This window comes from Alligator sinensis, unplaced genomic scaffold (assembly GCF_000455745.1).
Source record: "Alligator sinensis unplaced genomic scaffold, ASM45574v1 scaffold533_1, whole genome shotgun sequence".
NCBI classification, from domain to species: domain Eukaryota; kingdom Metazoa; phylum Chordata; order Crocodylia; family Alligatoridae; genus Alligator; species Alligator sinensis.
Genome location: NW_005842330.1, coordinates 302083 through 329892, shown reverse-complemented (window position 1 = coordinate 329892; position 27810 = coordinate 302083). Strand labels below are relative to the sequence as shown.

The 27810-nt window shown below is 41.6% G+C and overlaps 1 protein-coding gene across 1 annotated transcript in view; it reads left to right on the top strand.

The window, feature by feature from the left end:
• Positions 1–27810, top strand: part of LRP1B (LDL receptor related protein 1B) — a 1375759-nt gene that overhangs the window by 1198692 nt on the left and 149257 nt on the right. Inside the window, exon 67 of the mRNA XM_006028602.1 lies at positions 22517–22633. Within this exon, the coding sequence (XP_006028664.1) occupies positions 22517–22633 (117 nt within the window). The remainder of the gene's footprint in view (positions 1–22516; positions 22634–27810) is intronic.

The following is a 27810-nucleotide window of genomic DNA, read 5'->3' as shown; positions in this document are numbered from 1 at the left end:
CATTCCTGCGCTCCTGGAAAACGGTGCGTAACTCGAATTTGCATAAAGGGAACCCATTTTACAATGTAACGAATAGGGATACGTTCCAAGACTTTGATTGTACTGACTCCCAGACCTATTTCTACCACTTTTACAAGACAATTTTGGTGCTCATCAACAGCAGACAGTACACACAAGCATAGGCCACGATCATAATGGGGATGGCAACTACAGAAACACGTCACAGACAATAAGCGAGTAGTACAGATCCACACAGGAGACTCCATTTTAGTGTGTGTCACTCCCACAATGCACCAGACAAAGCAGCCGACTGTGGGCTTCCACCATGCCGATTGCCTCACATATAACAAAATTTTGGTATAAAAAGGGTCATTGCATAAGCGTGAATCGCACATACAGAACCCTCATAAGTCAAGGGAAATCTGTATATCAGGGAGCTTCAGCTGCAAGAACTCATTCATTAATGTATTTGTTTATCTTTCCTCATACTACTTTTCACTGTTTTTCCTGCTTTCCTGAACTATTCCTTACTTTTCCCAATACTGTTTCCTTTGTTGTGCCCTTCTTTCGTTGGTGGGGGGGGCATGTTTCTTAGCTTCTTGCTTTTTCTATATTCACAAACAATGCTGCAGTTTGAACAACATCCTGTCTGAGCCCTATCCAGGTTTTTGGTTTTTTTCTCTTTCCTTTCTGTTCCAATCTGGCTTTCACCGTCCTCTGGCTCTCTCAGTGCCTCAACTATGGTTTTCAATTCAAGCAGAAATTTTTCATGATGAGCTTTTTGTTTTCTTTTTTTAATACTTTCCCCGTTCTTTCTATTTGAATTTTATCTTTCTCTGCTTTGTTTTCACCCTGGCAGTGCAAAAATAGTGTTCGTTGATAGCACTGGTTGCTCAGGATGCTCTTGCATCTTGGATTCATGCTCTAAATTTTAAATAGATGCTGATTTTTTTGGTCTTGCTTTGTTTTGTTTGTTTTGCCATCAAGAAAATTGCATGTTTTTCTGTATATGCATTTGTGAAGAAAGTGTTTGCAATAAGTGCAGCAGAAACTATGCACAATTCAGTGGTTCCTAATACTTTGGGTGATGATTCCCCACCATTGCTCTTTCCATTTCTTGGCTGTCACGTCTTACTCTAGTGTTAAAGTCACCCTTCACAAAGCGTAAGTGGTGTTTTGGTATTCTGTCAATCATACATTGGAGGCAATTGTAGAATTCATCTTTCTCACTGTCATCGTGTTCCTCTATCACAGCATAGCACTGTATGAATGACATCCTCAAGAATCTGGTGTGGGATCTGGCATATATGATGTATTGATTAATATGTTCCCATTTGATGAGTGAGTTCTCTGCAGAGTTTGTCATGATGAGAGCTACTCCCTCTGAATACTCATTGTCATTTCAGTCTGAGTAAATGAGGCATTTCTTTTCTCCCTTGAATTACTTCATGACTGCACCTATCACGTTCCTTCTGCTGATTCCCAGGATTTCATTGAATAGTTGTCCATCTCTGTCATAATCTGCAAGGTCTTTGATGCTTGACACACTGCTCTGACATTCCAAAAACAAACTTGATACTGTTTTCTTACTGCCAGCATCAAATTTTGTAGGGGCTTGGCTTGCAGAGAGTTGGTTTTGTGTTGAGCAATTTTAGCCAAATTGTAACTTAGTCCTATCCTATAAGACCCAGAACAGCTGGGTTCTTGAAATTACCAAGTGGTTAATGTTGCTTGGATTTCAACAGGATTGCAATAAATAGTAATTTTTTTTTACAAAAATGAAACATTCCAGCAGGGCAATAACCCCATCTGATGGAGGACTTTCATCAAACCCTTCCCCCTCCATAGCTCATTCCAGAATACTGCTGGGACCCCATTGCTCTCCTATAGGACAGGATAAAGGTGAATATTTCTTTGAAAGAGATTAGGAACCTGGATCCATCCACCCTATTCTTTAAGGTATACTTGTTGCATGCTAACCTCTTAATTATGCAAATGAGGGTGTTAATTATCCCAGAGATTAGCCCAGTAAAAGGGTGGTGGGGCCTCAATTCTCATTAAATCTAAGGTTACAGCCCAGCTCTAACTTAACATAATACAATTAATTAGTAAATAACTGACAGACTCGATTCATAGTTCAACAACAAGACTATATTATAAAGACAACAGCCATTAACAGACAACAATAAACAACAGAATTCAAATAGCAAAGGTAGGGAAAAGAACAAAGGAGAGAGAAATAGAGAGCAAACTTCACAGAGAAATATAGAGCAAACTGCACTTTCCCTGCTCTCAAGGGTGTTGCAGGCACTGACAGCCCCACAGAGGTCTTGTTCCCCCGGACCTTCACTCTGCATACACACACTTGCACCCCTGCTCTCAATTCTCTCAACTCGCCTATCTAGCTTAACACAATACCAACTCAACACACAATACAACATACACCAACTATAGGCTCTGATGCAGTCCCTGGCACACTCTAGCTGCAGTCCTAGGTGCACTCGCACCACACAGTAAACCAACAAATCCCAAATCACACTCTTTGATGATGGCAACTAGTACAAGCCTTGGGTGCAAGAATTTCTTATAACCTTTGGTCATGCCACCTCTGTCAACCATCCTTTGAACCAATTGTAGTAAAAGAGAGCCAGGACATGACAGTTTGGTCGAGTCCACTGCTATCCTTCTGAAGATTCTTGGCCCCTAAAGGATTAATTTCCTTTGGGCATTGATTTACAGTCTAACCCCACCCAAAGGGCCAATGAACCACCGCTTACTGAGATTTGGCAAGCCATTGAGGGCCACATGCCAGGCAGCCAAGAGCAGATTAATATTAATTTTCTAAATTTTTTAGGGGTCCCACATGCTGGGTAGAATGGCCTGGCGGGCCCCATCTTGCCCACCCCTGAGTTAAGCTCACCAACTTGTATTAAGGAAGAAACTAAATGACAACTTGTAACAGTGTGATATTAGGAGCAGTGTCAAAATGGAGACTAGTAAAGAACATATATACAAAACATCAATGACCCCAGTTCACTGAAAGGTGGTGACCTATCACAACTCTCTCACTCTCGGGAGTGATACAGAGCTAGCAAAGATTTCTATGCCTTTCGTCTTAACCGTGGGTAATTGGCACCTCACTTGTTCAGGGTAAGGTGATACACTACCAAGTCCTCAATGGTAGGATGGGTGGATGGTCACTCTGGAGTACCCCCTTCTTAGTGTAAGTCTCCCTGACAACCAGATCCATACATCGTTCACTCTGCAGTAATGCCGGTTCACCCACTCCCTCAGACTCATGATGAACTCTGATTAATATATAACAGGCTTGACTCTTCCAACTTCATACACAAGCTATGCTTTCCCACTCAGATGCACAATCTCAGTCGAAACCACAGACGAATTCCCAAACGAAGTCACACCGCACCTGTCTCTTGGGTACCTTTTATATCACACACCTGTTAATCACTGTCACTCAATTCCTACACCAATGACAAAGTTGTGCAAATGCTTCATTTACCTCTGCACTGCTCACTTGCACTCTGCACACGGCACTTAATCTAGCAGGTAACACTTTACATCAGGTACATTTCCCGCCTAGAATTATGTACCCTGAGCATGCTCTGAAGGTAAAAGCAGGTCAGTGAAATCACTGAGGTAGAAAGTTCAGATGTTCTAGAACCCTCACACTTCTAGTCAACCTGCACGTGCTTCAGAGGGAGTTAAAGCCAAGAATCCATCTCCAGCACAATCATCCTCACAGAGTACTGTCAATCATCAATCAATCATCACCCATTCCAATTAAATCACTGATCACCTCAGGAAAGGTGGCAGCTATTTACTGGCAATTTTGCATCAAACCAAGTGGCATAACCTAAACCCAACTGGGCATGCTCAGAAGTAAAAACTGAGTCATTACCTCATATCAGTTCAAAGGTTCACAGTCTGTGGAACCTTTTGACCTACTGAGCACATGCAATGCTTATGCAAACTGCCCAACTTTACACAAACCACTTAACTCTGTGCAAAAAGACTAGACAGGCCAAGGGACATTCCAGCTTGTAGCCTACATGCCTTCCCTCAATATATCAGGGAACTAGACCTGTAAATAATAAACATCTATACTGGATACTTGCACAGGCATCTAAGGCTTCTAAGATTATGGGTTCCAAGATGAAACCCAAAATGGAACAACTCTATCCATAGCATTGGCCAAGAATGTCTGCTATTCAAAAGCTGTTGAAAAATGCAGGTACTGAATATTTTTGGTGGGTGACTGCCAATCCTGTGTGTGCCAGTGATGTGATTCATAAATATTTTTGCCTTGTTTCTCAGTTGATAGATACATGGCAAAACCTTGGTTGAAGGTTTTCAGATTGGTTTTTAATTACCATTTAGAAAAAAACCCTTTGATCTGTCCTAAACATATTTATGCTCTCTTGGCTAAATCAGTCCTCTTATGAATTCTAAAATCACTTTCAGTAGTTGTATAGTAATTATTTAAAGTGCCTGCTTCTGGACTACCAATGAGAAAAGAATGTAATGGACAGCAGCTGTTTAGTGCATGTCCTCTTGCCATGTCAACTCAGATTAGCCTTGCTAATGAGATACAACTATGAACCTCCAGCATATTTCACTTCCTGTCTTCAAGCCTCATGTAAACTACTGTGCCACAAGAGAAAGTACCAGTTCTTATGGCCTATTTCCTTACTCTCCGTGCTGCCTCCATCCACATACGCCTACATAGAGCTACTACACCATTACAGTCCATTAGTGAACCTCCAGTGAAGACCACATTCTCAATTCCAAATGAATAATATTATTCTTATGGAGGCTCAGGCTGGAGGGACAGGGTTAATTTATCTGAAATGGGCAACTGGGTTATGTCAACCTCACTGGGCAGCCCATCCAGTCAAGTGATACCTCCAATCACCCAGGCCAAGTCTCTCCATCACAAACCTCAATGAAATGGGTGGGGGGACCCTTTTAGGACCCTGTATTTTTTTTTTTTCTTATCAGTTTGGACAGATTCCCTTGTTTTTTAGATTTCAGGGTTTGCATTTTGTAGCACAACCAAAACAAACTACAAATAGAACCTTGAGATCGATATTGTTGGCCGTACAAGATGCATAAAAGGTTTTGAGGGAGAAGAGAAAAATAATAAATAATAAATATTGAAAAATGAATTGTGATACTTTCCATATGCTTCATCAAAGCAGCTATTGTGGAAAAGTGACACTAAAAGGATGTTACTAATTAACTAATTAACAATACAATGCATACAATTCCCATTATTTAAAAAAAATAATTTAAAAAACAAAACTGGTATGCAGAAACCTAACGATTCCAACAGATATGTTTTGAGAGGCAAGTGCATGGTTTCCTTGATATCAGCACTTTATATGTATAATTAAAAGTTACTGTGTTTTCAATGGACTTAATTTGATCTATCACTGGCTTTTATAAATTTTATGAGGTTTTACATATGACTATTTTTCTTAAAAACCTAGCCAGAATTCAATTACAAAGCTATGAGTACTGTGTAGTACAGATCTGTTAATATTGATGTTAATACAAACTTTTAATAGTGCATAGTTCATTTAAAAATTGCTTGCTTAGCACTGCTGCTAGAATAAAGGATGATTCCTTTTTTACCTAAGTGCTTCATAGTTGTATGTTTTGCTTAGTCAGCATTTGCCACCTTATGGTACAGAAGATATTAGATTGAATGAATATGTTAGGCTTGAGAAATTGCTTTAAAGGATGTGTGGAAGAGACCCTGATTGGTCTTCGAAGGTTTCAGAGTAGATTCAGTCTTTTAAGGTTTGGGTTTTTTTAGATGTATTCTCATGCTCAAAGGGGAACTGGAAAACATGATGACCAGTCAATAATTAGAATGCAGAGGTCTTTTTTTTTCAAAGAACCAATGGGAAGTTCATTACTTGATGCTCTCTTTCCTAACAATTAAAAATTATAGGCCTGATTGTGGTATTGTTTACTCACATTATGTGATAGTTTACATGACAAGTCCTATTGGGACTGGATGGATGTAAAATGCTATCCAATCTTAGTAAGCTTTCATTATCTGGTTTTATGTTGGTATTGTTCAGATCAGATAGTACATAGTAACATTATAATGTATCAACACAAGGATGATTTATAGGTGTGATTGTGTTTCATTTGCTTTTTATGTCAGTTTTTATATGTGAGTGCATGGGCTTAGTAAGGTTGAGGGTATTTTTTTTTAATTATGTGCATCTACCAGAGTCTTTGTTGTCAGGTACTTTTTTATAAAAATTCAAATAAAGTCCCCCTACCTGATTATAACATCCCCAAGTTTAAAAAACCCTCATAGATGCCTAAAAAATACTCTCACAAAAGGAGAATATATGCCTCTGGTACCATGAGTTTGTTTTCATATCAGGTAGTAAATATCTGTTATGATATAATTGCCAGGGTTTATACCCTTCTGTCTTCTAAATTTGAGAATCATCTCTACCCATTTCAAGATTCACACTAGTAACAAATCAATGGGCTTTAGGACAGAAATTACACATAAACTGGCATAAGTGATCAGAAACCAATCTAACCCTGTAACAGAAGCTCAGTGCACATAGACCAGTTTCAAAATGGCAGAACCTGGTTTAAGATACACTTGGATGGAGGTAGTATCACTTTTAATCAGGTTAGCTTAGACCAGTCTATTGAACTTCAGTACCAAATCCCCTCCTGAATCAAGTTAGGTCACAGTCCCCCAGCATCCTAGGATGCTTCACAGATGCATGTTAACCCCCCACACAGGGCAGCATTCTGGAACTCAGCTGTACTCAGCTGCTCTGAGCTGTCAGCCTTAGGCAGGGAGCAGGGGAAAGGGAGCATCTGTAGCTCTGTATCTATACAATCCTGGCATCTGTGTCCCTGCCCCTGCTCCTTGTGCAGCAGAGAAGTGAGGGAAAAGGAACTGTTCTCCTCACCTGTCCCAGCTGCCAGCAGAGGGTCTAGGATTAATTGAGAGTGTGGTTGGGGGGTAGAAAGGTAAGAAAGGTTTATTAACTTAACAAAAACACAACTACGCATAGTAACAAGACAAACAGTGACAGACAAGAATAATTCATGTCGGCAACTTATCGGCAGTCCCCTCTGATGCCTGATGTACGACCAGTTTCTCTTTCCACAAAGCTCAGTGAAGTTGGGCATCAGGGGATCAGTGCTGTCTGAGAGGTACCGGGAAAGACCCTGGTATTCAGTCCTTGGGCTCCTCAAGATCCATGGACTCACTGATCCAGGTCAACAGCTAATTAATTCTTTTCACAGAGCGGTATCTTCCTTCTGAATGATTTCCAGATGTTTCAGCCAATTTATAACTTCTGAACTGTGCTAATAACTTATAGCCACTCAGATTCTTTTTACTTCAACTGTCCTTAGACTGATCAATAGCAGTACAAGCCTTGCATTTTTTTGATAAGGTTAATTTTAACTACGCCACAGGGCCTTACTACTTCAAGGCTTTGCTAAATTTACTAGGCTGTACTTTATACAAGGCCTTACTACATCTTAAACTTTAATTAGGCTCTTAGCAACAACATATAGCTTAATATCTAAACAAATGACAGAAAAACACTTGGTCTAATCTTCATAGAGCCTTCGGCAAGCACCTTTATCACACAGTCATAATTTCAGCTGTCAGACTCCACTCCTTGCTTACTGAAGCACTATGATAGCTACAGTTAAGATGCTAAAACTACATGCACTACATCAGGGAATGGGGAGGGATCTTAACCTGTGACCTCCACCAGGGTGTGGAGTTATACTCGGGTGGTGTTGGGGCCTCCTGTGGGGGAACGGCCAGAAATAATTGTGAACACTTTGTTCTCTCACAGATTATATTTATCTTTCCCTCCTTGAGAGCCTGTAACCATGCTTCACCTCCCAGAGAGTGAAAGAGTTCCCACTGTCGCTCCTGGGGATGATGCTGTACTGGGGTGATGAAGTTGATGAAACAGCACTGCCCTGGCAGAATCATAGCACTAATTTGCTTTAGGAACCTTACTGGTATAAAAGGATGTGGATAAGTGGTGGAGAATTGTGGATACAGCCTTTTTCTAGTTGTATTATAGTGGGTACTATTCTACCATGCCTCTGTGTAGGTATGATTTACAAACCATGTAATAACTTTGTTCCAATCTGTAATATGCTCTCCCACCTGATGGGCTTCACACCATTGCTGGAGAGTGTTGTCAGCTATAGGAATGGGACAGGGCAGATTCTTCCATAAACGCAGTGGTTCAAGAGGCTGAGCAGATGCAGAATGCAGAATCGGGGGCACAGACTCAGGGGCGTTGAGCTCAATGGGGTTTCTCTCAGAAAGTATGTAACAACAAACTCCTAAACGAGCAGAGCTACAACACTTACTTCCCCTCCCACAGTTAGCCATTTCAGCCTTCAGGTAGGGAATGTACCCAAGATAATAACTGGTGCCACAGGTGCACTGACAGTTACTACCTTGCCAGTCAACTATCCTGTTTTTTTCTACCAGGACTTCACTTGCTCTGGGGTGGTGGGTTTTTTCCAGTATGGATACTGCAACTGGACCATGTGAAGTTCATTTGAGCGTGTTTCCAGGAGATGCTCTTCAGGATTAGGCTACTTCTTGAGGTTTTCAGGAGCAAGTTTATTAATATCTGGGTAATAAGAAGGATAGTAGATATGCCTTACCCAGGAAACACAATAAGGCATTAATAAAAAGAGTACAGTTATAACAATCCACCACTTTATGGTGCCAGTCAGTTCAGACCAGTGACAGAGTGGGGCTTGTTTTCAGTGGCAGGCTTAATTAGGAATGGTTATGGCTGCATTTGTGGACAGATCCAATCTGTAGGAACAAGACAGCAAGGAGCTTGGCTCCCATTAGCTGAATCTGACTTAAATACCCACCAAATATTATGCACACCTTTTGCTAATAGTGTCCCCTCTCATTTATCTCCCTGAGGATGCTTCACTACCACCCGATCTCCTGCCTGGAGCTTTTCCGAGTTACCACGCCTAGGTTGCTCTACTGCCAGCTCGCAGGGACCACTCAATCCAAAGGCCTGTTGCATAGGGCTACCTCCTGGACGGGGTTGGTTATTGGCCCAATTGATAACTTGATCAGGTGCAGGTCCCAGTCCTTAAGAGCTGGGCCAACGACCAACCACAAATTGCATTTGAGGATGCCATTGGTTCGCTTTACCAATCCATTAGACAGCGGATGTTATGGGATGTGATATGTCCATAACATGCTATGTTTCACGGTCCAGTCATACACAAGATGATTGTGGAAGTGAGGGCTGTTATTGCTCTGTGGTTCTATGGGTGGTGGATACACAGCTAGCAGAGTTTCCAGTGCTGCACAAGTGTCCTGGGCTGTAGCTCTCACTGAGGCACAGGCGAACGTTATCCTCGTGATAACTTCTACAGCTATAAACATGTACTGTTGCAACATGTCTTTGATATTAATGAATCCTATCCATGCAGGCTTATAACACTGGATGCTTTCTGTCAAGGCTGGTAGTGATGAGACAGCAGCTGTCAAGGTGTCAATATTAGCATTCAAAGCTTGAAAGTCAATAGTCAGCTGCCACTCTCTATTTGGCTTATGCACTGGCTATACTGGATTGTTATACGGACAGTAGGTTCAGATAATAGTCTCATTTTCTAACTGCTGGCTTATAATACACTGGATAGGTTGGGTGGCCTCAGGGGGGAGTTTGATACTGGGGTCTGTATACTTCTTTCATGGAAGGCAGGGTTGGTGGGATCATGCTACGTTGAGTTACAGCTCTTTTAGCCATTTCCTCAGGTTTCTGGTAAGGCACTGTGCACTCAAACTGCCAATCTTTTTGCTCAAGGACAAATCGCTATCTTCTTAGTACATTAAGTCCCAGTAAGTTTGTTCTTCCTTTAAGTATTACTGCTGCCACCATTACCTTAGAGCCATTAGGTAACATGAAGGTTGCTCAGACCAGATGTCCTGGTCATCTGGTGCCTCTGACTCCAATTACTTGATAGGGGTTCCTTTCAGTCTACGGAATTTAAAATGCAAATTGGGGCACCCATGTTTAATAGCATATCAATTAACTTTTCACTTTTACCTAATTGAATCTGTACAGGTATCCAAATTAAGGGGCAAATATTAACTTTAGATACCGGTCCCTGGCTTGCTACTGCCCCCATTGTGGCCCCTTTCTTTGGGGGTTGGGCTTGCTGGACTCCCTAGGCCATGTGATCGGGGGGGGGGGGCGGATAAAGGCTGGTGGCCCCGCATGTGCCTGGAAAAATGTTGAAAGTTTTGCCCTCAGGGCAGAGAATCCCTCTGCTGACCCTGTTGGTGGTACAGAAGGCTCCGCTTTTGGTCTTGCCCTTTTGGTACAGTGTTTAGCCTACAGCCCTTGCAAGACATTGGTGGGCAATTTATCAATTTGCACCTTATTGAAAGAGGCAGCTAACAAGTCTTTCCACATTTTTGCTTCCCAAGTCTTGGGCTGGCCTTTCCCAGCTTTTCTCAACAATTCAGGGGGGTCTGGGGGTTTATCTTTTGCTGAGGCCACTGCCATGGCCTTGGCAGTTTTTATCGGCTTGGTAAGCCTTGGCTTCTGCAAAATGGGTAAAAGCTGCACTAATTGCTGGATCGCATCTCTTACCAGGTGATTCACCGCCTCTGGCTCCAAGGCCAACAGGGCTGAGGTGCACTATGTTGGTGCTCATTAGCAAAACCTCCTCCACAGCAGTGCTGTCACGACTTCTGCATCTGGCGTGTGAGTCCCAACTGCTGCACGAATGATTTCAGTTAGTGCTTACTGATACAAGTAGTGGACAGCCTCCTCTAAATTGGCCCATGCCCAAGGGTCAGGGTTATGCTCTTCTTCTATATTACTGTAACTGGCTGCAGTGGCTTGCAGTGCAGCAGAAAGCAAAGTAACAATTTCATCACCTTCTGCAAACTGATTTAACTGGCGCTCAGGGTGCAAAACAATTTGTGTGGCTTTGGCTCTACTCGCTGAAATTGCAAATGCCCCTTCACTATACATTTGAACTAGCCAGTCTATTACTGGCTCTCCTGGCTTGGATTCATGCTGCTTTTGTATATTTTTAATCTCAGCGTGGGTAAAGGAATGCAGCTCTTTTCGGGGATTCCCTCCTTGCGGCCCTGAATGAGTTACCACCATGGGAAAAACTTGGCTGAGTTCCTCCCTCCAGGCAGGGAAGGCCTAGCCACGTTCCTTCCTCTGGGCAGGGACATACGGGGGTGGTTCAGCACCAGGCTCGTCATCAATCTCCTCCTCTTTAGCAATCTCCTTCCTTTGATCTTTCCAGAGCTCAACTTCTGGTTTATCTCTATACAGACACTTGTGGAAGGATGTCTCCACAGCCTGTGCTTACCGTGCCCTCTTCTGGAGGGAAGTGGCCACGCGTGCAATTATAATTTTTCTTCCCTCTGTTCTTATGTTTCCATGTGGCTCTGTGTAGTTCGCGCACCTTACACACCACGCTGTTGGAATCTCTCACATCTTCTAACTCCTTACTCAGCTGGGTGACCTTTTCCCAGACCTGGGCATTCTCTTCAGCCCCGAACCGCAGGCATGTGGCCAGCAGCCACAACAGGCATCGCTTCTTGGGCTTACCCTGGGCAGCAGCAGCAAACCTAGCCCAATGATCAGGTACAGTTCCCGGGTCACTCTAGGCAGGTCTCAACCTATCCTTATCCCACCCGGGATTCTCCATCCCTGTCACTTCCTTAAGCAAAGCCACCAATGGGGCCCATGCAACTCCTTCCATTGTGACCTTTCTCTCCAGACCAGAGCCTCTCAATCCTGTTTGTGATGACAATTTATGTCCCAGCTACCAGCGGAGGGTTCAGGATTAATTGAGAGTGTGGTTGTGCGGGTAGAAATGTAAGAAAGGTTTATTGACTTAACAAAAACACAACTATGTGTAGTAACGAGACAAACAATGACAGGCGAGAATAATTCACGTTGGCAACTTATTGGCAGTCCCCTCTGATGCTTGATGTATGACCAGTTTCTCTTTCCACAAAGCTCAGTGAAGTCAAGTGTCTGGGGATCCATGCTGTCCGAGAGGTACCGGGAAAGACCCTGGTATTCAGTCCTTGGGCTCCTCGAGATCCATGGGCTCACTGATCCAGGTCAACAGCTAATTAATCCTTTTCACAGAGCTGTATCTTCCTTCTGAATGATTTCCAGATGTTTCAGCCAATTTATAACTTCTGAACTGTGCTGATAACTTACAGCCACTCAGATTCTTTTTACTTCAACTGTCCTTAGACTGACCAATAGCAGTACAAGCCTTTCATTCTTTTGATAAGGTTAATTTTAACTACGCCACAGGGCCTTACTACTTCAAGGCTTTGCTAAATGTACTAGACCTTACTTTATACAAGGCCTTACTACATCTTAAACTTTAATTAGGCTCTTAGCAACAACATATGACTTAATATCTAAACAAATGATAGAAAAACACTTGGTCTAATCTTCATAGAGCCTTCAGCAAGCACCTTTATCACACAGTGTCACAGAGCACTGAGGTGCCCTGCTCCTGAAGAGGGGAAACTGCTAGAGAGGAAGCCCTAGCAGTGACTAAGGAGCCCAGCTGTGGGTTGCCGGGGCAACCTGGGAAGGTCAGCTGACCAGAAGGGGCAGGGCCTGGCCCTTATAAATCCTAGGGGCTAGGGCCAGAGTCAGTTCCCTGCCAGCTACCAAAGAGGAAGGAGCTCTGCCCTGGGAGAGAGGGGAAACCTGATGCAGGGGCTGCATATGAGAGTTAAAGGGTCACTGGTAGGACCGAATGTTGTTTGGTCCGGTTGGCTTCTGTTTTGTTATAGCCGAAGGGCTTGTGTTTTGTTGTTGTTAGAACCGGTGGTTTGGGTGAGGCTATTAGGGGCTGGAGGAGGCCTCATAGAGGACCCACAGTAGCGTGGGGACCCCAGCGCCAGTAGGGGCACAGCATATGTGGTACATAGACCCCAGCCCCTGATTGGAGCATTCTGTGAAGCCCCAATGTGGGCATGGCAAGCCCCAGATAGGGGGCAGCATTATTAGGAAGCCCAAGTGTGGGCACGGAGAGCCCCAGATAGGGGGCAACATTATTAGGAGGCCCAAGTTGGGCACGGTGAGCCCCAGATAGGGGGCAACAGTATTGGGAAACCCAAGTTGGGCATGGTGAGCCCCAGATAGGGGGCAGCATCATTAGGAAGCCCAAGTGTGGGCACGGAGAAGGAAGGCCCAGGGAGAACAGGAAGGGGCCAAATAGTGATAGAATTGAGACAACGGCGATTCCATTGGCAAGGTGTGGACTGCGGTGTAGGGTAGGAAGCGGAGCCGCAGATAGTGCCCCCTAGCAGCGGGGCAGTACAAGGGCAGCCTCCCGCTAATTGACACTGATTAATTAATTAAGAACAAGGCGTGGCAGGTGAGTAGGTGGGAGGTTGCCCCAGGAACAGGTGTGTGGGCCACATGAAGGACAGCCTAGAGTGGGCACCTGTCACACACAGACATAATTTCAGCTGTCACACTTACTGCTCTGTCATGTGGGGATACAGACTCAGGGACACAGGTGCAGCCACAGCCTGGCAGGGGAGCAGTGAAATACTCATGTTTGTGTCCCTGCATGGTAGAGTGGTGAGAGGAGGGAAGACACTCTCCTTGCCGCTTGGATACAGGCTCACAAATACAGGTGGGGAGGAGAGGAGGGTGAAATCCTGGCCTCTGCCCCCATGTGTTTGTGTCCCTACATGCTGGTCACAGGGGTTGGGGGGGGAGTGGTTCATAGATTCATAGATGTTAGGGTCGGAAGGGACCTCAATAGATCATCGAGTCCGACCCCCTGCATAAGCAGGAAAGAATGCTGGGTCTAGATGACCCCAGCTAGATACTCATCTAACCTCCTCTTGAAGACTCCCAGGGTAGGGGAGAGCACCACCTCCCTTGGGAGCCCGTTCCAGACCCTGGCCACTCTAACTGTGAAGAAGTTCTTCCTAATGTCCAATCTAAATCTGCTCTCTGCTAGCTTGTGGCCATTATTTCTTGTAACCCCCGGGGGCGCCTTGGTGAATAAAACCTCTCCAATTCCCTTCTGTGCCCCCGTGATGAACTTATAGGCAGCCACAAGGTCGCCTCTCAACCTTCTCTTGCGGAGGCTGAATAGATCCAGTTTCTCTAGTCTCTCCTCGTAAGGCTTGGTCTGTAGGCCCTTAACCATACGAGTGGCCCTTCTCTGGACCCTCTCCAGGTTATCCGCATCCCTCTTGAAGTGCGGCGCCCAGAATTGCACGCAGTACTCCAACTGCGGTCTGACCAGCGCCCGATAGAGGGGAAGTATCACCTCCTTGGACCTATTTGTCATGCATCTGCTGATGCACGATAAAGTGCCATTAGCTTTTTTGATGGCTTCGTCACACTGCCGACTCATGTTCATCTTGGAGTCCACTAGGACTCCAAGATCCCTTTCCACTTCTGTGCCACCCAGCAGGTCATTCCCTAGGCTGTAGGTGTGCTGGACATTTTTCCTCCCTAGGTGCAGTACTTTGCATTTCTCCTTGTTGAACTGCATTCTGTTGTTTTCTGCCCACTTGTCCAACCTGTCCAGGTCTGCTTGCAGCTGTTCCCTGCCCTCCGGCGTGTCCACATCTCCCCATAGCTTTGTGTCATCTGCAAACATGGACAGAGTACATTTCACTCCCTCGTCCAAGTCACTGATGAAGACATTAAAGAGTATTGGTCCAAGGACCGAAACCTGTGGGACCCCACTTCCCACACCCTTCCAGGTCGAAACCGACCCATCCACCACGACTCTCTGGGTGCGGCCCTCCAGCCAATTCGCCACCCACCAGACTGTGTAGTCATCCAAGTCACAGCCTCTTAACTTGTTCACCAGTATGGGGTGGGATACCGTATCGAAGGCCTTCCTGAAGTCTTCCCCCTCCCCTAACTGTTTTGTCAAGGAAGACTGTGGGTGAGGGAATGCAAGTGCTGGGATTTGACCCTCTCCCCAGACAGAGCAGGTTGGAGAGGGGGGAGGGAACTGCTCCCCCATGCCCAGCACCCAGTCAAGTGGCCTGTCAACTGAGCTCAACTTGGCATTCTCCAACAGCACCCTCACCCTGCTGTCCTGGCCAGTGCAGGCACCTTGTGTGCCAACATCTTTTCTGTTCTCTCCCGACCTAACATAGGGCACTTAAGGTAAAGTACAAAAGTTAGATCACTTTTGCGTTGGGCTTTTTGGAACCTCTCTACTAAGCCTCAGTCAGAATTTTTGCCAGTACTGCAGTGTTCTGTTTCTACTACACCTCTTGAAGGAGTCCTCTTATGAGAGACTGTTACATCTGAAGATCTTTCTTCTCTCTTTTCAAGCAATAGAAGGAGCCCCCCTGTCAATCGCAAAGAAGGGTACTCTATTCCAGCTCTTTTCTGATATCAAAGAACATGGCAAGTTGGCATCCCTTTGTTATGCAGATTGATTGTTCTAGCATTCACAGCCCTAGCTCTAAATCCAACTTTCAACTTACAAAATGTAAACTTTCATACATTTGTTGAATAAGGATCTGTAAATGTCAGAAAGGCTACCAGTGTAAGGTCCTTACATTTGTTCTGCCTCTGGCACTAAAAAAATTATGAAGCTCCTAACCTTTATCACTGCTAACCTAACGAGACAAGGTATATAGTCTACCCATATTTAGACATCTGGCTTATAAAATGAAAGGTGCCACCACAAATAAACCCAGCTACACAGCATACTCCATTTCTCATCCTTGAACTGAAGAGAAACAAAGAAAAATTAAAGTTGGCATAGGCACAAGGAACAGAGCTCAGGGGAGTACTACTACCAAGTAGAGGTGACCTGTTGTAGCATGGATGGATTTAACATGATTACTGACATTTCTGCTTAATTCTAGTCAACCATTATACATGGTAAGAATGTGTGTAAGTATCAGGCCTCTTGTATCTGAATGCAATACATTCAGGCTTGATTAAAATAAACCTACATCATGGATTGGCATTATTTAGACATTCCTCTGTTCATTCTGCAGGATGTTTAATAATTAGTAAACTGGTCAAAAGCTCTCACATAAGAAGATGTGAAAAGTGTCCTTTATACCCCATCTTTACATCAATGTAATAGTAATAGAGTCTTCACTATTGAGGTAACCAAAACAGGTCTTCACGTAAAAAGTTGTAAAATTCAGTTCAAAGAATTAATGCTTTGTTATTTCCTCCACTTAGCAATAACATCAATTCAGATTCTGAAGGACAACGTAACAAAAGTTATGTAGAAAAAGAAAGGGTACTCCCTGATATGTAATGATTTTGATACTAGAACTATCATATCTGATGAAAGATATCTTGTACAGTAGCTTATTTACCAGGCTTACAAAATGGATAAAAAAGAGAAGAGCAAGAATGGAAAACTTAGGACAAAGTGATCCACAATGTTTACCAGGAATAATGACATCCAATAATAGATCTGTTTCCTACGTTATATTCCACAGGGAGGTAAAGTCCAGAGACCATTTCAGCTGCCTTTCTCATAACCTTGGCCAGATGTAATCCATCTTCCAATTCCATTGATCCAAAGGGTACTCTGGAAGACTGGATAAGATAGATAACTGTTCCCATCTGGCCAAGGCAGTTTTGGTAACCAGAGCTGAAGCCATTATCAGATGAGTGTTCAAAGATCTAATAAATCAAGACAAAGGGACTGTCATGAGCCCAAATTGAACCCACTTACAACTGACAACTTGCTTATATCTGAGGCTGTATATCCGACTTAGAGGAATCATGTTCCTCACATTAGAAACTATTTCACCAGACAACCATTTTCTGTAAGTACAAGAGGTTTACTTTATGGCCTGAGCAGGGACATCTACAACTCTCTGCATCCTTCCAGCACTAGATTATTTACTCTTCCTGAAGGTCTCTGTTTGTTCATCATTTCAGTTAGGTGTACAGAACTACTTCTTCATATCATACTCCTATTGAGAAATGATTTGATTTCACAGAAGTTTGGAGAACACTTGTGTTGTTTTTCCACCAGTGAGAGAGCCTACCACACTGCCCCTAAGATCTGTGTGTGGTTCTTGGAAGTTAATGGGACCACCATATTAACTCATGGTGATCTACTGACCATTCCATTTACCTATGAATAACTCTGATTTAAATAACTCTTGACAAATTATATTTGCCAAGAAAGGTTAGGAGCAACTGGTTTTCTTTATACTTTTTTTACACGCTAGCAAGATGTCACTTAAAGCTTGCCTCAAATTTCTTCCCGGAGTAATTACTGAATTTCATAGGATCATAGCAAAGTGAGGCTGGAAGAGACCTCACAAGGTCATCAAGGCTGGATCACCCTTGATTAAACTATCCCTGCCAAGTGTCTGTCTAACCTGCTCTTGAAAATTTTCAAGAATGGAGATTTCATAATTTCTCTAATTATTTTATTTGAATATGTTACTACAACCATAATCAAAAAATTCCTCCTAATACCCTACCTAAATGTCTCCTGCTACAATTTGAAGTCATTGTTCCTAGTCCTGTCAACCATGGCCCATTTCCATGCTCTCTATAATTGCCTTTCAGGTATTAAAGGCTATTATCAAATTCCCCCTTCATCTTCTCCTCCCCAGACTAATTAAGCCTTGTTCTTTCAGACTTTCCTCATAAGTTTTGATTCCCAGGTCCAATAATAATTTTTGTTGCCCTGCACTGAAATCTTTTCAATCTGTATAAATTCTTCTTGAAATATAGGCCCAAACCTGAACCCAAGAGCCTCACCAGTGATGAACAGAGTAGGAGAATCATTTCCCTTATTTGCACTCATATTGATACAACCCAGTATGCTGTTGACTTCTTTTTTTTTTGCAACAAGAGCACACTATTGTCTTATATTCCATTTATGGTCCACTGTAACTGCCAGGTGCTGTTCTGCAGCCTAGCCAATCATACCCCAGCCTGTAGTTGGTCATGCAGTTATTCTATCTTAAGTGCAGAGCTTGCACTTGTCCTTGTTGCATCTCATCTGATTGATTGCAGATCATTTTTCTAGCTTATCCATGTCATTCTGGATCCTAGCCCTGCCTTCCATAGTGCCTGCAACTACACCCAAATGGGTGTCATCAGCAAATTTGCTAAATGTGCACTCAGTCATATAGATCATTAATGAAGATGTTAAACAATGCAGACCCGTGCAGAACCTCACTTGATACCTCCTCCTAACTAGACATTGAACCGTTGATGACTACTTCTTGAGTTTGATGAACCAATCAATCCTATATCCATGTTACAATACATATATACTTTTATGTGTGTATTTCCTTAGCTTCTTAATCAGATTGTCATGAAAGACCATGTCAAAAGCCTTGCAAAAGTCAAGGTATATCACATCCATTGCTCTTTTTCTATCCACACGTCTGTCACCTTATAAAAGGAAATCATATTAATCAGAAATCCACTTACTCTTAGTGAATCTATGCTGGCTGTCCCTGATCACCTTATTCTCATCTACGTGCTTAGAAATAGATTCTTTGAGGCTGTGCTCCATGATCTTTTCAGGTAGACTGATTGGTCTAAAATACCATGGATCCTTTTCCCTCCCATCTTGAAGATGGCTCTTTATTTGCCATTTTCTAATGATCTGGAACCTTACCTGAACTCCACAACTTCTCAGAGAGGATAGCTAATGGTACTGAAATTACCTCAGCCAATTCCTTCACCACTCTAGCGTGCATCTCATTGTGCCTTAGTGATTTGAAAGCATTGCGCTTCTCTAAATAATCCCTAACTAGTTATACCATTGCAATTGGATGTTTGTTTCCTTCCTTTTCTTTGCTGTCAAAAGCACTCATCATCTGATAGCTTCCCCTATTTGTGAAGACTGAAATAAAAGAGCCATTATATACTTTAACCTTCTCTGCATCTTCCATAACTAGGTTACCTTCTGCGTTCCATAAGCATCCTGTAGTTTCTTTGGTCTCCGCTTACTTTTGACAGCAGTTCTTTTTTATAGAATCACTTTTTATTTCCTCTTATAGATTTTTGGCAGTTGCATCTCAAATCATGCATTGGCCTGCCTAATTTTCTCCCTGCATGCCTGTGTGATACTCTTATACACTCCCTGCTAGAACTAAAATTCCAGTTTTTTGCAAGTTTCATTTTTCAAATGCAGCTCATTGAAAAGATTGCTGCCTGGCCAGGCTGACCTCCTATTGAACTTCCCATTCTTCTCTTGCATCAGGATTGCTTGCTTCTGGGCCCTTGAGAGGACTTCCTTAAAGTACACCCAGCTTTTCTGGACTCGTTTCCCCTTCGCTTCCTGAAGGGTCTTGCCAAACAGTTCCCTAAAGCATGGTTTTATGAAGCCCAGCTTCTTTTATTGTGCTGCTCTCCTTCCTTCCTCCCCTTAAGATCGTGAGCTCTGTCATTTCATGGTCTCTGTTACTAAGTTCCACCTTCATATGCTCAACCAGTTCTTCCCTGTTGGTAAGCAGGAAGTCAGGAACACTTCCCCCCACCCCACATGTGGCCTATCTATCATCTGTAGCAATACGTTATCCCCAACAGACTCCAAAAAACCTGCTGGGTTGCTTTTCCCAGCAAATTTACTAATAATTATAGTCCCCCTTGTAAAACCAGGTCCTGCAACTTGGAAGCTTCCGTCAATTGTTAAGGAAGATCTCATCTACCGCCTCCTCCTGATTTGGTGGCCAGTAGCCTACCAAGATATCCCCACCATTGTTCTTTTCATTGGCCTTTACCTAGAGGCTTTCAACAGGCTTACTTTCCACTTCATCCTGTACCTCAGAGCACAAGTAAACCACCATCATATATAGGGTAACCTTTCCTCCTTCCCCACCTCTGCCTATGGTTTCCAAACACGTCATACCCATCCATGGTCATATTCCAGTCATCTGAACTACCCCATCATATCTCTGTGATCCATAATTCTGTGATTGTATTAGGACCTCCAATTCTCCCTGTTTGAACCCCGTGCTTCTGACATTAGTATATAAACACTTCTGGTATCTAAAACTAATTGTCTTAGCTTCTCCCTGAGAACCTTGCTAAAGCTTTCACTATTGCTTCCCTTTACTTTGGTTTTATCCAGGTCCCCTGGCTCATTACTAACTTCTGGGATTTTGTCTCCATCCCCTAATGAACTTTTTCACTAGGTTAGCAAGCCTCACTTACACCCCTCCTCACTAGGTTAGCAAGCCTGTATGTGAAGACAGTCTTCCCTCCCTGTGTCATGCAGACCCCATTTCTTCCAAGTAGTCCATCTTCTTGGATCACCACCCCATGGGCAAAGAATCCAAAGTCCTGCTGGTGACACCAGTTATGTGGCCATGTGTTTATCTCCAGGGTGCATCAGTTAGCCAGGCCTTTACAGTTTAGTGAAAATATCAGTGAAAATATAGTGGTCCCCTGCCCCCTTCAACCTGGCATCTAGAGTCATTTTGATCTTCTGAAAGTCACCTCTGACTGTATCATTAGTGTCCACTTGGATGAGTCTCATGGGATAGTAGTCAGAGGACCAGATGAGTCTCAGCAAACTTTCCTTGACATCTCAGATTTGATAAGTATTTCTAATCTCAGATGTGGGCTCCTGGCATGTAGCAGACCTCCCAAGCCAAAAAATCAGGCTGGCAGATGAATACTTCCCTGCCTTACAGGAGGAAGTCACCCAATGCCACCATCCATTGCTTTCTCTTGGCAGCAGAGGTCTTGATCTTTGTCTCTTTAGGCGCGCATGGCTTGGCCTCTCCTGCCACTGGAGTGTGTTCCATCTCATCCAGTACCAGGGCTTCATCACTGTTCTCTAACTGGACAGCCACAGGTCTGGAATAGGAGTGTTTTCAGGAAATTCCACTGATGGAGATTAATGCCTGCTCGTGGCTTACAAAAAGGTAGAAACAGAAGGAAGCAGTGAGTAGTCACTGATGTCATGATCATTAAGCAAGGTTTTTCCGAGATCATGGCAGTTCTAAAGACATATTTAAAAGATAAAAAGGTAATGGCTGGACATTTCTAACAGTGAGATTCCTAATGGATATGCATCACTGTGGGTGAAAGAGTTTGAGGAAAAAGTTAAGAAGGCGAGTAGAAGATGAGGACAAGGAATATTGGGACAAATGCAGGATTCATAGCCCTGCTTTTACCTAATGTAAAGTGATACATTAGGTTAGGAAAGTAGAGCTATGCTAAATGTAAAGGTCTAAAATGGAAAAAAAAAATCTTTAAAAAACAGGATTTATACACATACTATATCACAAGCTGAAATAACTCACTGTAATCCATGCAATAGCCCCATCTTCTTCACAGGCAGACAACTTTGCCTGGCTCAGGCTACTGCTATTAGTCTGTCTTCTTCATGGCCACTTAATTCAAACACATCAAGTGGCACTGATAACATCAGAGCATCGAAGTTGACATTTTTCTAAAATAGCCTAATGGGAATTCAAGAAGTTCCTATTGAAATTCCATTGCAGTGACATGTAATTTTCAAAATGTCATTGTGGTTTTATAAACCAAGCTCATTATGGATGTTCTTTTTTTGCAAAGAAAATATGTCACAGATAATTTTTTTTTATTTTGTTAGATTCTCTCTCCTTTCCCTTACACCGTAAAGGATAAAGTAAGAAAAAAAATTGAAATACAAAAGAAACATAAAGGTAGCTGCATCAGCCAGGAAGTGATGCTGTTCAGAACTGCACATGCATTCAGAAAGGATTTATCTGCAATACTATCCTGAGAGTGTAAATGCTCATTTAAAAATACCTCACTAGTTGAAGAAAACAAACCCCAATTTGATTTTATGTGCTACTGTCTTCCAGCCTCTGAAGCAAGAAGTAATAAGGTCGAAAGCACAAACTAAAATATAAAGATCTTCATTAGTTATACATGTGTGCATAATTCCAATAAATTATAATATTGTAAGTGCAATCATATCTCTTGACTAATATGTCCTTTTGTATTCTATTGCATAAATTGCTATTGTTTAATTATTTCTAAAATTTCTGTAATCTGATATTTAGTAAAATCATCCTACACTACAGCAAAATGTATTGAAAAATTAATGTGAAAACTTCGATTCAAAACTATGATAATTAGATACATTGACACTTTTTGTATTTTCTATTTGAAATATAAATAAAACCTTTAATGTTCCTTTCAGCAAATCTTTTCAACACCTGCTCTTCAGTTGAAATTCCATTATGATTATTGTCCTAGTTTTACAGTTTTGGCATTCACATTGAAAGTTGAGTTTTCATTTACTGTGCGATATTAGCATTGTTTTGACCATGGGTCAATATCATTTAAGTTGTCATCTAAAGTAATGTTTTATCTTCAATAAATAAGTACCATTTAAAATAGTGTAATTGCTTATTTCTGTTACCTTTTAGTAATGATCTTTTAAGCTCTCCTTTTATGGAACATGATGATACAAATGCTAGCCATTTTCATTACAGATAAAAAGACTTGTGGGCCTCATGAATTCCAATGCAAAAACAACAACTGTATTCCAGATCACTGGAGATGTGACAGCCAAAATGACTGTGGAGATAATTCAGATGAAGAAAACTGCAGTAAGTAACTTTTACCTAATGTCATGTTTTGAGCTTTACAGCCTATTTAATAAGAAGGAAGACTTTTTTAATACCTACAAAAACACAAGTACACTTCATGTTCTTTTGAAATTGCACTTAATCCTCAAAATGAATTGACATGAATCTAAAATAGTGATTCCAAAATGTCTCTGACTTGACTTATTTTCACTAAGATCTGTGGCCCACTATAAACATATAACGAACACATGGGGAAATAAAATATCCAGTGGAGTACTTGACAAACTACAAGGTTTATGGTTAAGCCATAGAACAGAGGTTTGGTTCATTTGCTTTTTCTGTCTTAGGGTAGAGTATGTATCTGATTACAAGTCAGCAAAATTCACTGAGCATGTTCCTAAGAAGATAGGCACCTGTCAATAGCAGGAGTGGTGTTTGGGTCAAACACTACTTGGTGTGTTATAATTTGTGTGCTATACTTCTTTGGAAGAAGTGCCATATTTTAAATTTAATGAGAGTTTCTAAAATGCTTATTCACATCCAAGGGCAGGCATTCATTATAATCCCTAAAGGACTAAAGCTGCAGCATGAGCAGCTTCCATTTCCAACAAAGCTCTATAATACCAGTTTCAGATGATCAGTCTAGCTCTTTCCCAATCAATGAAAGACAATTCTTAATGAGTATCTTCCCCAATCCCTGAAATATAATTTTGACTAATGCGGTGCATTCCCAAATGCATGGGTATATGCTTACAGTGCCAAAAATACTTTTTTGCAGCTGTGCATACCTCTGCACATATGCTTTGGTCTGGGGCAAAATGTCCCACTTCTCCTGGCTTCTGCTGTGCTGGAGGAGCCAGGGCAGAACTGAAGGAGGGGAGATACTGCTAACAGCCAGAGTATATCCCAGGTCTGTCAGAGCATGCTCCTGTGGCATGCATCACACCACTTTTTTTTTTTCTGCTATCAGGAATTCCCAGTAGCAAATTTTGCCTCCATGCAGCACATTTGCAGCACAAGGGCACATTTTAATGTGTCAGACAAGTGGTTTGTGGTGCCACAATGAGGCTTAAAGTGCCAAAACCCACACGTCTGCATGTCTGGATCTGCCCAAGGGAGCCAAAATTTAGCCATCAGTATCATTGTCCCACAGTTTTCGAGAACGAATTCCAACATTTAATTTGCTTTAATTTGCTTGGCTCTTCTTTTTTTTTTCTTATAAAATATAAAAAAAGAATACCTGCATGTCTCTTGCTTGTCAATCATACTTATACAGTGATTTGCCACCTATAAACATCTGAAGCACTACCCTTGAGATAATACGTCTGGCTTAGAGTTTTGAAAAACAGTTAGCTAAAGTTAGGTACCCAGATCCATGTTCAGTAAATACTAGGCATGTCTACACATTCATTAACATGCTGCTGCTACTGCTCATTAAGTTTAGTACCTCTAATATGAGGTGCTACCTAATTGCACATTAACTGATGCTAATGCGAAGTAGCAACAATGCAGTCTTTTTGTGGAACTTAATGTGCAGCAGACTAATTTTTACCATGACACATTAATGCAGAGTAGAATTAGCCTACTGTGCATTAAGCATCTCATGTAGACTTTCCTACTGAGGCTTTATCTTCCACTCAGGGCAGTGGAATCCTTAAGAGTTAAGCACCTCTGAAGACCAGGCCATATTACTTTGGAGCCTAAAAATTGATTTCTTATGCATAATTTTGGTATCACCAAAAATGTGTTTATATTGTTACCTAAATCTATGTTACTATTGTTTTCAGGATGTAAGTAGAATGTGTCTAGTGACCACTGGAATCCTTTTAGGCCAGTTAGTTATAGTTTTTCAATCAAGAGTCTGTTGTCCATGCTATACCTCTTTTAAAATCTGATTTCCCTGGAATTTGAAATGAGCACAAACTTTAGTCAAATGTTGTGTCATCTTTCAGTATATTTTCATATTTCAAATTTTAAAAAATGTTCTCCATTTCCTTTTGTCCTATCTGTCTGGTTTGAATGCTTCAAAAAAAAAAAGGTACACAAGGTTCTTTGGGTAAATCTGATATCTTTTATTAGGCCAACTCATATACTTGGAAAAATTCTACTTTGCAAGGTGCTGGGTATAAATGCCCTTTGTCAGGCTGAGGAAGCATCTGCAGTTGGTCAGTACTCTTCTTGGATAGAATGAATAGTAAAGAAGCCAGAGTCTGGTGTGCATGCAAGAAAGTCAGTCAGTGAAGATATAAATTGGGGAATCAGTGGGAGAGAGACAGGTTGGGAGGGGAGGGGAATGAATGTGGTTGGTAAATAGTGGAAAGGTACTTGGGGAGTCAGATGTTAGGCAGGTTATAATGTGTTATAAATCCAATGTCTGTATTTAGTCCGTGATGTTTTGTACCCAATAGGTTGATTAACTGAAGTGTGTAGGCTCATCTGTGAAAGGTGTTTTATAAATTCCCTTTGAGGCTTAGAACAGAGAGATTTGAGAGAGTCGTTTTCTTGTGAGAAATGTGCCCCCACAGGTAATTGGGTATTCTTGTCTTTGACAGATTTCTGGTGTGTGTTTATTCTGATACGCAGTTGTTGTTTGGTCTCTCCCACGTATTGTCCATCAGGGCATTTGCTGCATTGGATGATATATATAACGTTTCTGGAGGTGCAGATGTAAGATTCAGGAATGGTAATGGTTTTGTTGTGGGGTGTAGTGATTGGGGGGTTGGTGAAGATATGTTGGCAGGTTTTACATTTCTTGTCATGGCATGGTCTTTATCCATTTGGTGTGTTTTGAGCCATAGACTTATATCACCCCTTCTGTAACCTATACAGAAAATCTTCAAACTAATGCAACCCATGCTAGAAGAAAACACAAGTCTTAAAGAGATCTTCCCAGAAACACCCATCCTATCTTTTAAACAAGCACCAAACCTTGCTAACCTCATCACCAAAGGCAAACTTCCTATGGCCCAAAACACACCAAATGGTTCCAGACCATGCAGAGATAAGAAATGTAAAACCTGCCAACACATCTCCACCAACCCCACAATTTCACTCCACAACAGAACCATCACCATTCCTGGACCTTACAGCTGCACCTCCACAAATGTTAAGTGTCTCATACAATGCACCAAATGGTCTGATGAAAAATATGTAGGAGAGACCAAACAACAAGAATGAACACACACCAGAAATCTATCAAAGACAAGAATACCCAATTACCAGTGGGTGACATTTCTCACAATAAAGCCACTCTCTCTAGAATCTTTCAGTTCTAATCCTCGAAGGGAATTTAGAAAACACCTTTCACAGACGAGCCTATGAACTTCACTTAATCAACCTACTAAATGCAAAAAAAATATGGACTAAATATAGACATTGGATTCATGACACATTATAACCTGCCTAACATCTGATTTCCCAAGTACCTCTCCACACTCTGCCACGTTAATTCCCTCCCTTCCCCCATCCCCAGCCTCTCTCTCACCAACTGATTTCTCAATTCACATCTTCACTGATTGCCTTTCTTGCATTCACACCAGCCTCTGGCTTCTTTACTATTCCTCCCATCCAGGAAGAGCACACACCAATTGCAGATACTTCCTCAGCCTGATGAAGGGTATTTATACCCCAAACCTTGCAAAGAAGAATTTTTACAACTATTTGAGTTGGTCTAATAAAAGATATCAGATTTACCCAAAGAATCTGGTCTGGCTATATCCTTAGACTAACATGGCTCAGCCTATACCCCTCAAAAAGAAGGTACCTTTCAGTTAAAAGTGTGAAACTGAGCCACTTCAATAGGTAGCTTTTATCCATTTCCTATTTGTGAGAAATTCCCACCAAATCAAGAACTGACTTCAAGGAGAGGAAAATGAAGCCATTAATACTTACAAACTTAAATACTTACATAATACTTTCTCACCTAAGTAGCAGATAAATAAATATTTTCAAGGAGAATAAAATATTCTTTCACTGGATTTTCTTATGATCACAAAATAGTTTAAATGTTTAAGAAGCGAAAAATACATCTTACAAATATTAATAACGTTTACAAAATAAATAGCAAAGCATCTACTTGCAATTAGTCATCCACAAATTAGTACTTATTTATGAACTGCTTTTCTACATTTTAGAAATATGACAACAGTGGAGCAATCAGCTGCCAGTTATATTTTGATTCATTAAACTTGCTTTTTTTTTTTACTTACAAGGATAAATAAACCTCCCACTCAGTCCTGACTGCTCTTTAGACTCCCAGATAAAGATATCTGTAATATGTCAGTCTCCAGGCATGAAGTTAACTCCTGTGCATGGTATCTATTCACTGTCTATACATCAGCTAATTCTCATTTAAACTCAAAGGAAGACTGAAGTAATGTAGAAGTTCTGTCTAGTCTTTCTTCATGGCAATGAATTTGGCATTCTGGCTACTGCTCTGGATTTCTTAGGTATTTTCTTTTATATAGCAGTATATTTTATTTGATAATTATTGATTCATCTGTTATGGAATCTAAATAAAAATGTAATGAAAAGACATTCAAGTTTTAACTTCTAGAATCTTGATGTATCAGGAAAATGTATAACCTAGGTTTACTTGGCTATTTGAAATGAGATTTATAAAAATCTTTACACACTATCTGAACATTACTTAACTGTACTGAAAGAAAATATGTGAAATTAGAAGTGTGAAACATTTTTTAAAATATATATTAAACTGCATGTAGACATAACCTGCTCATATCATACATGAGTTTATAAATGGTATGTCAGATAGCTGCATTAGAAAATGGGATGTATCCATTATTATTGAGAAACATTAACTGCATTCTAAAAATTCAGCTCAGGTATTTACATCCATGCCTATATAACCTCTTCATATGCACATGTATAGCATCAAAGTAAAGTTATCAGAAATGAAACAGAGCAAGTATTGGAAATATTAAAACTGTATAGTTGTTTTTTTTCAGCAGGTGTTTATCATCAATATTTTGTAAAATGCCTGAATACTGAAAATCTTTCTTTAGCATGATTTTGATTCCAGCACATCACAACCAGAATGTATCATTCTGTCCTCAACTTACTTGTACCTTTCAACCACCCTTCCTGTTTTATGTGCATTGAATCATAGGATCATAGGAAAGTAGGGCTCAAAGGGACCTCATGATGTAATCTAGTGAAACCCACTGCTCAAGACAGGA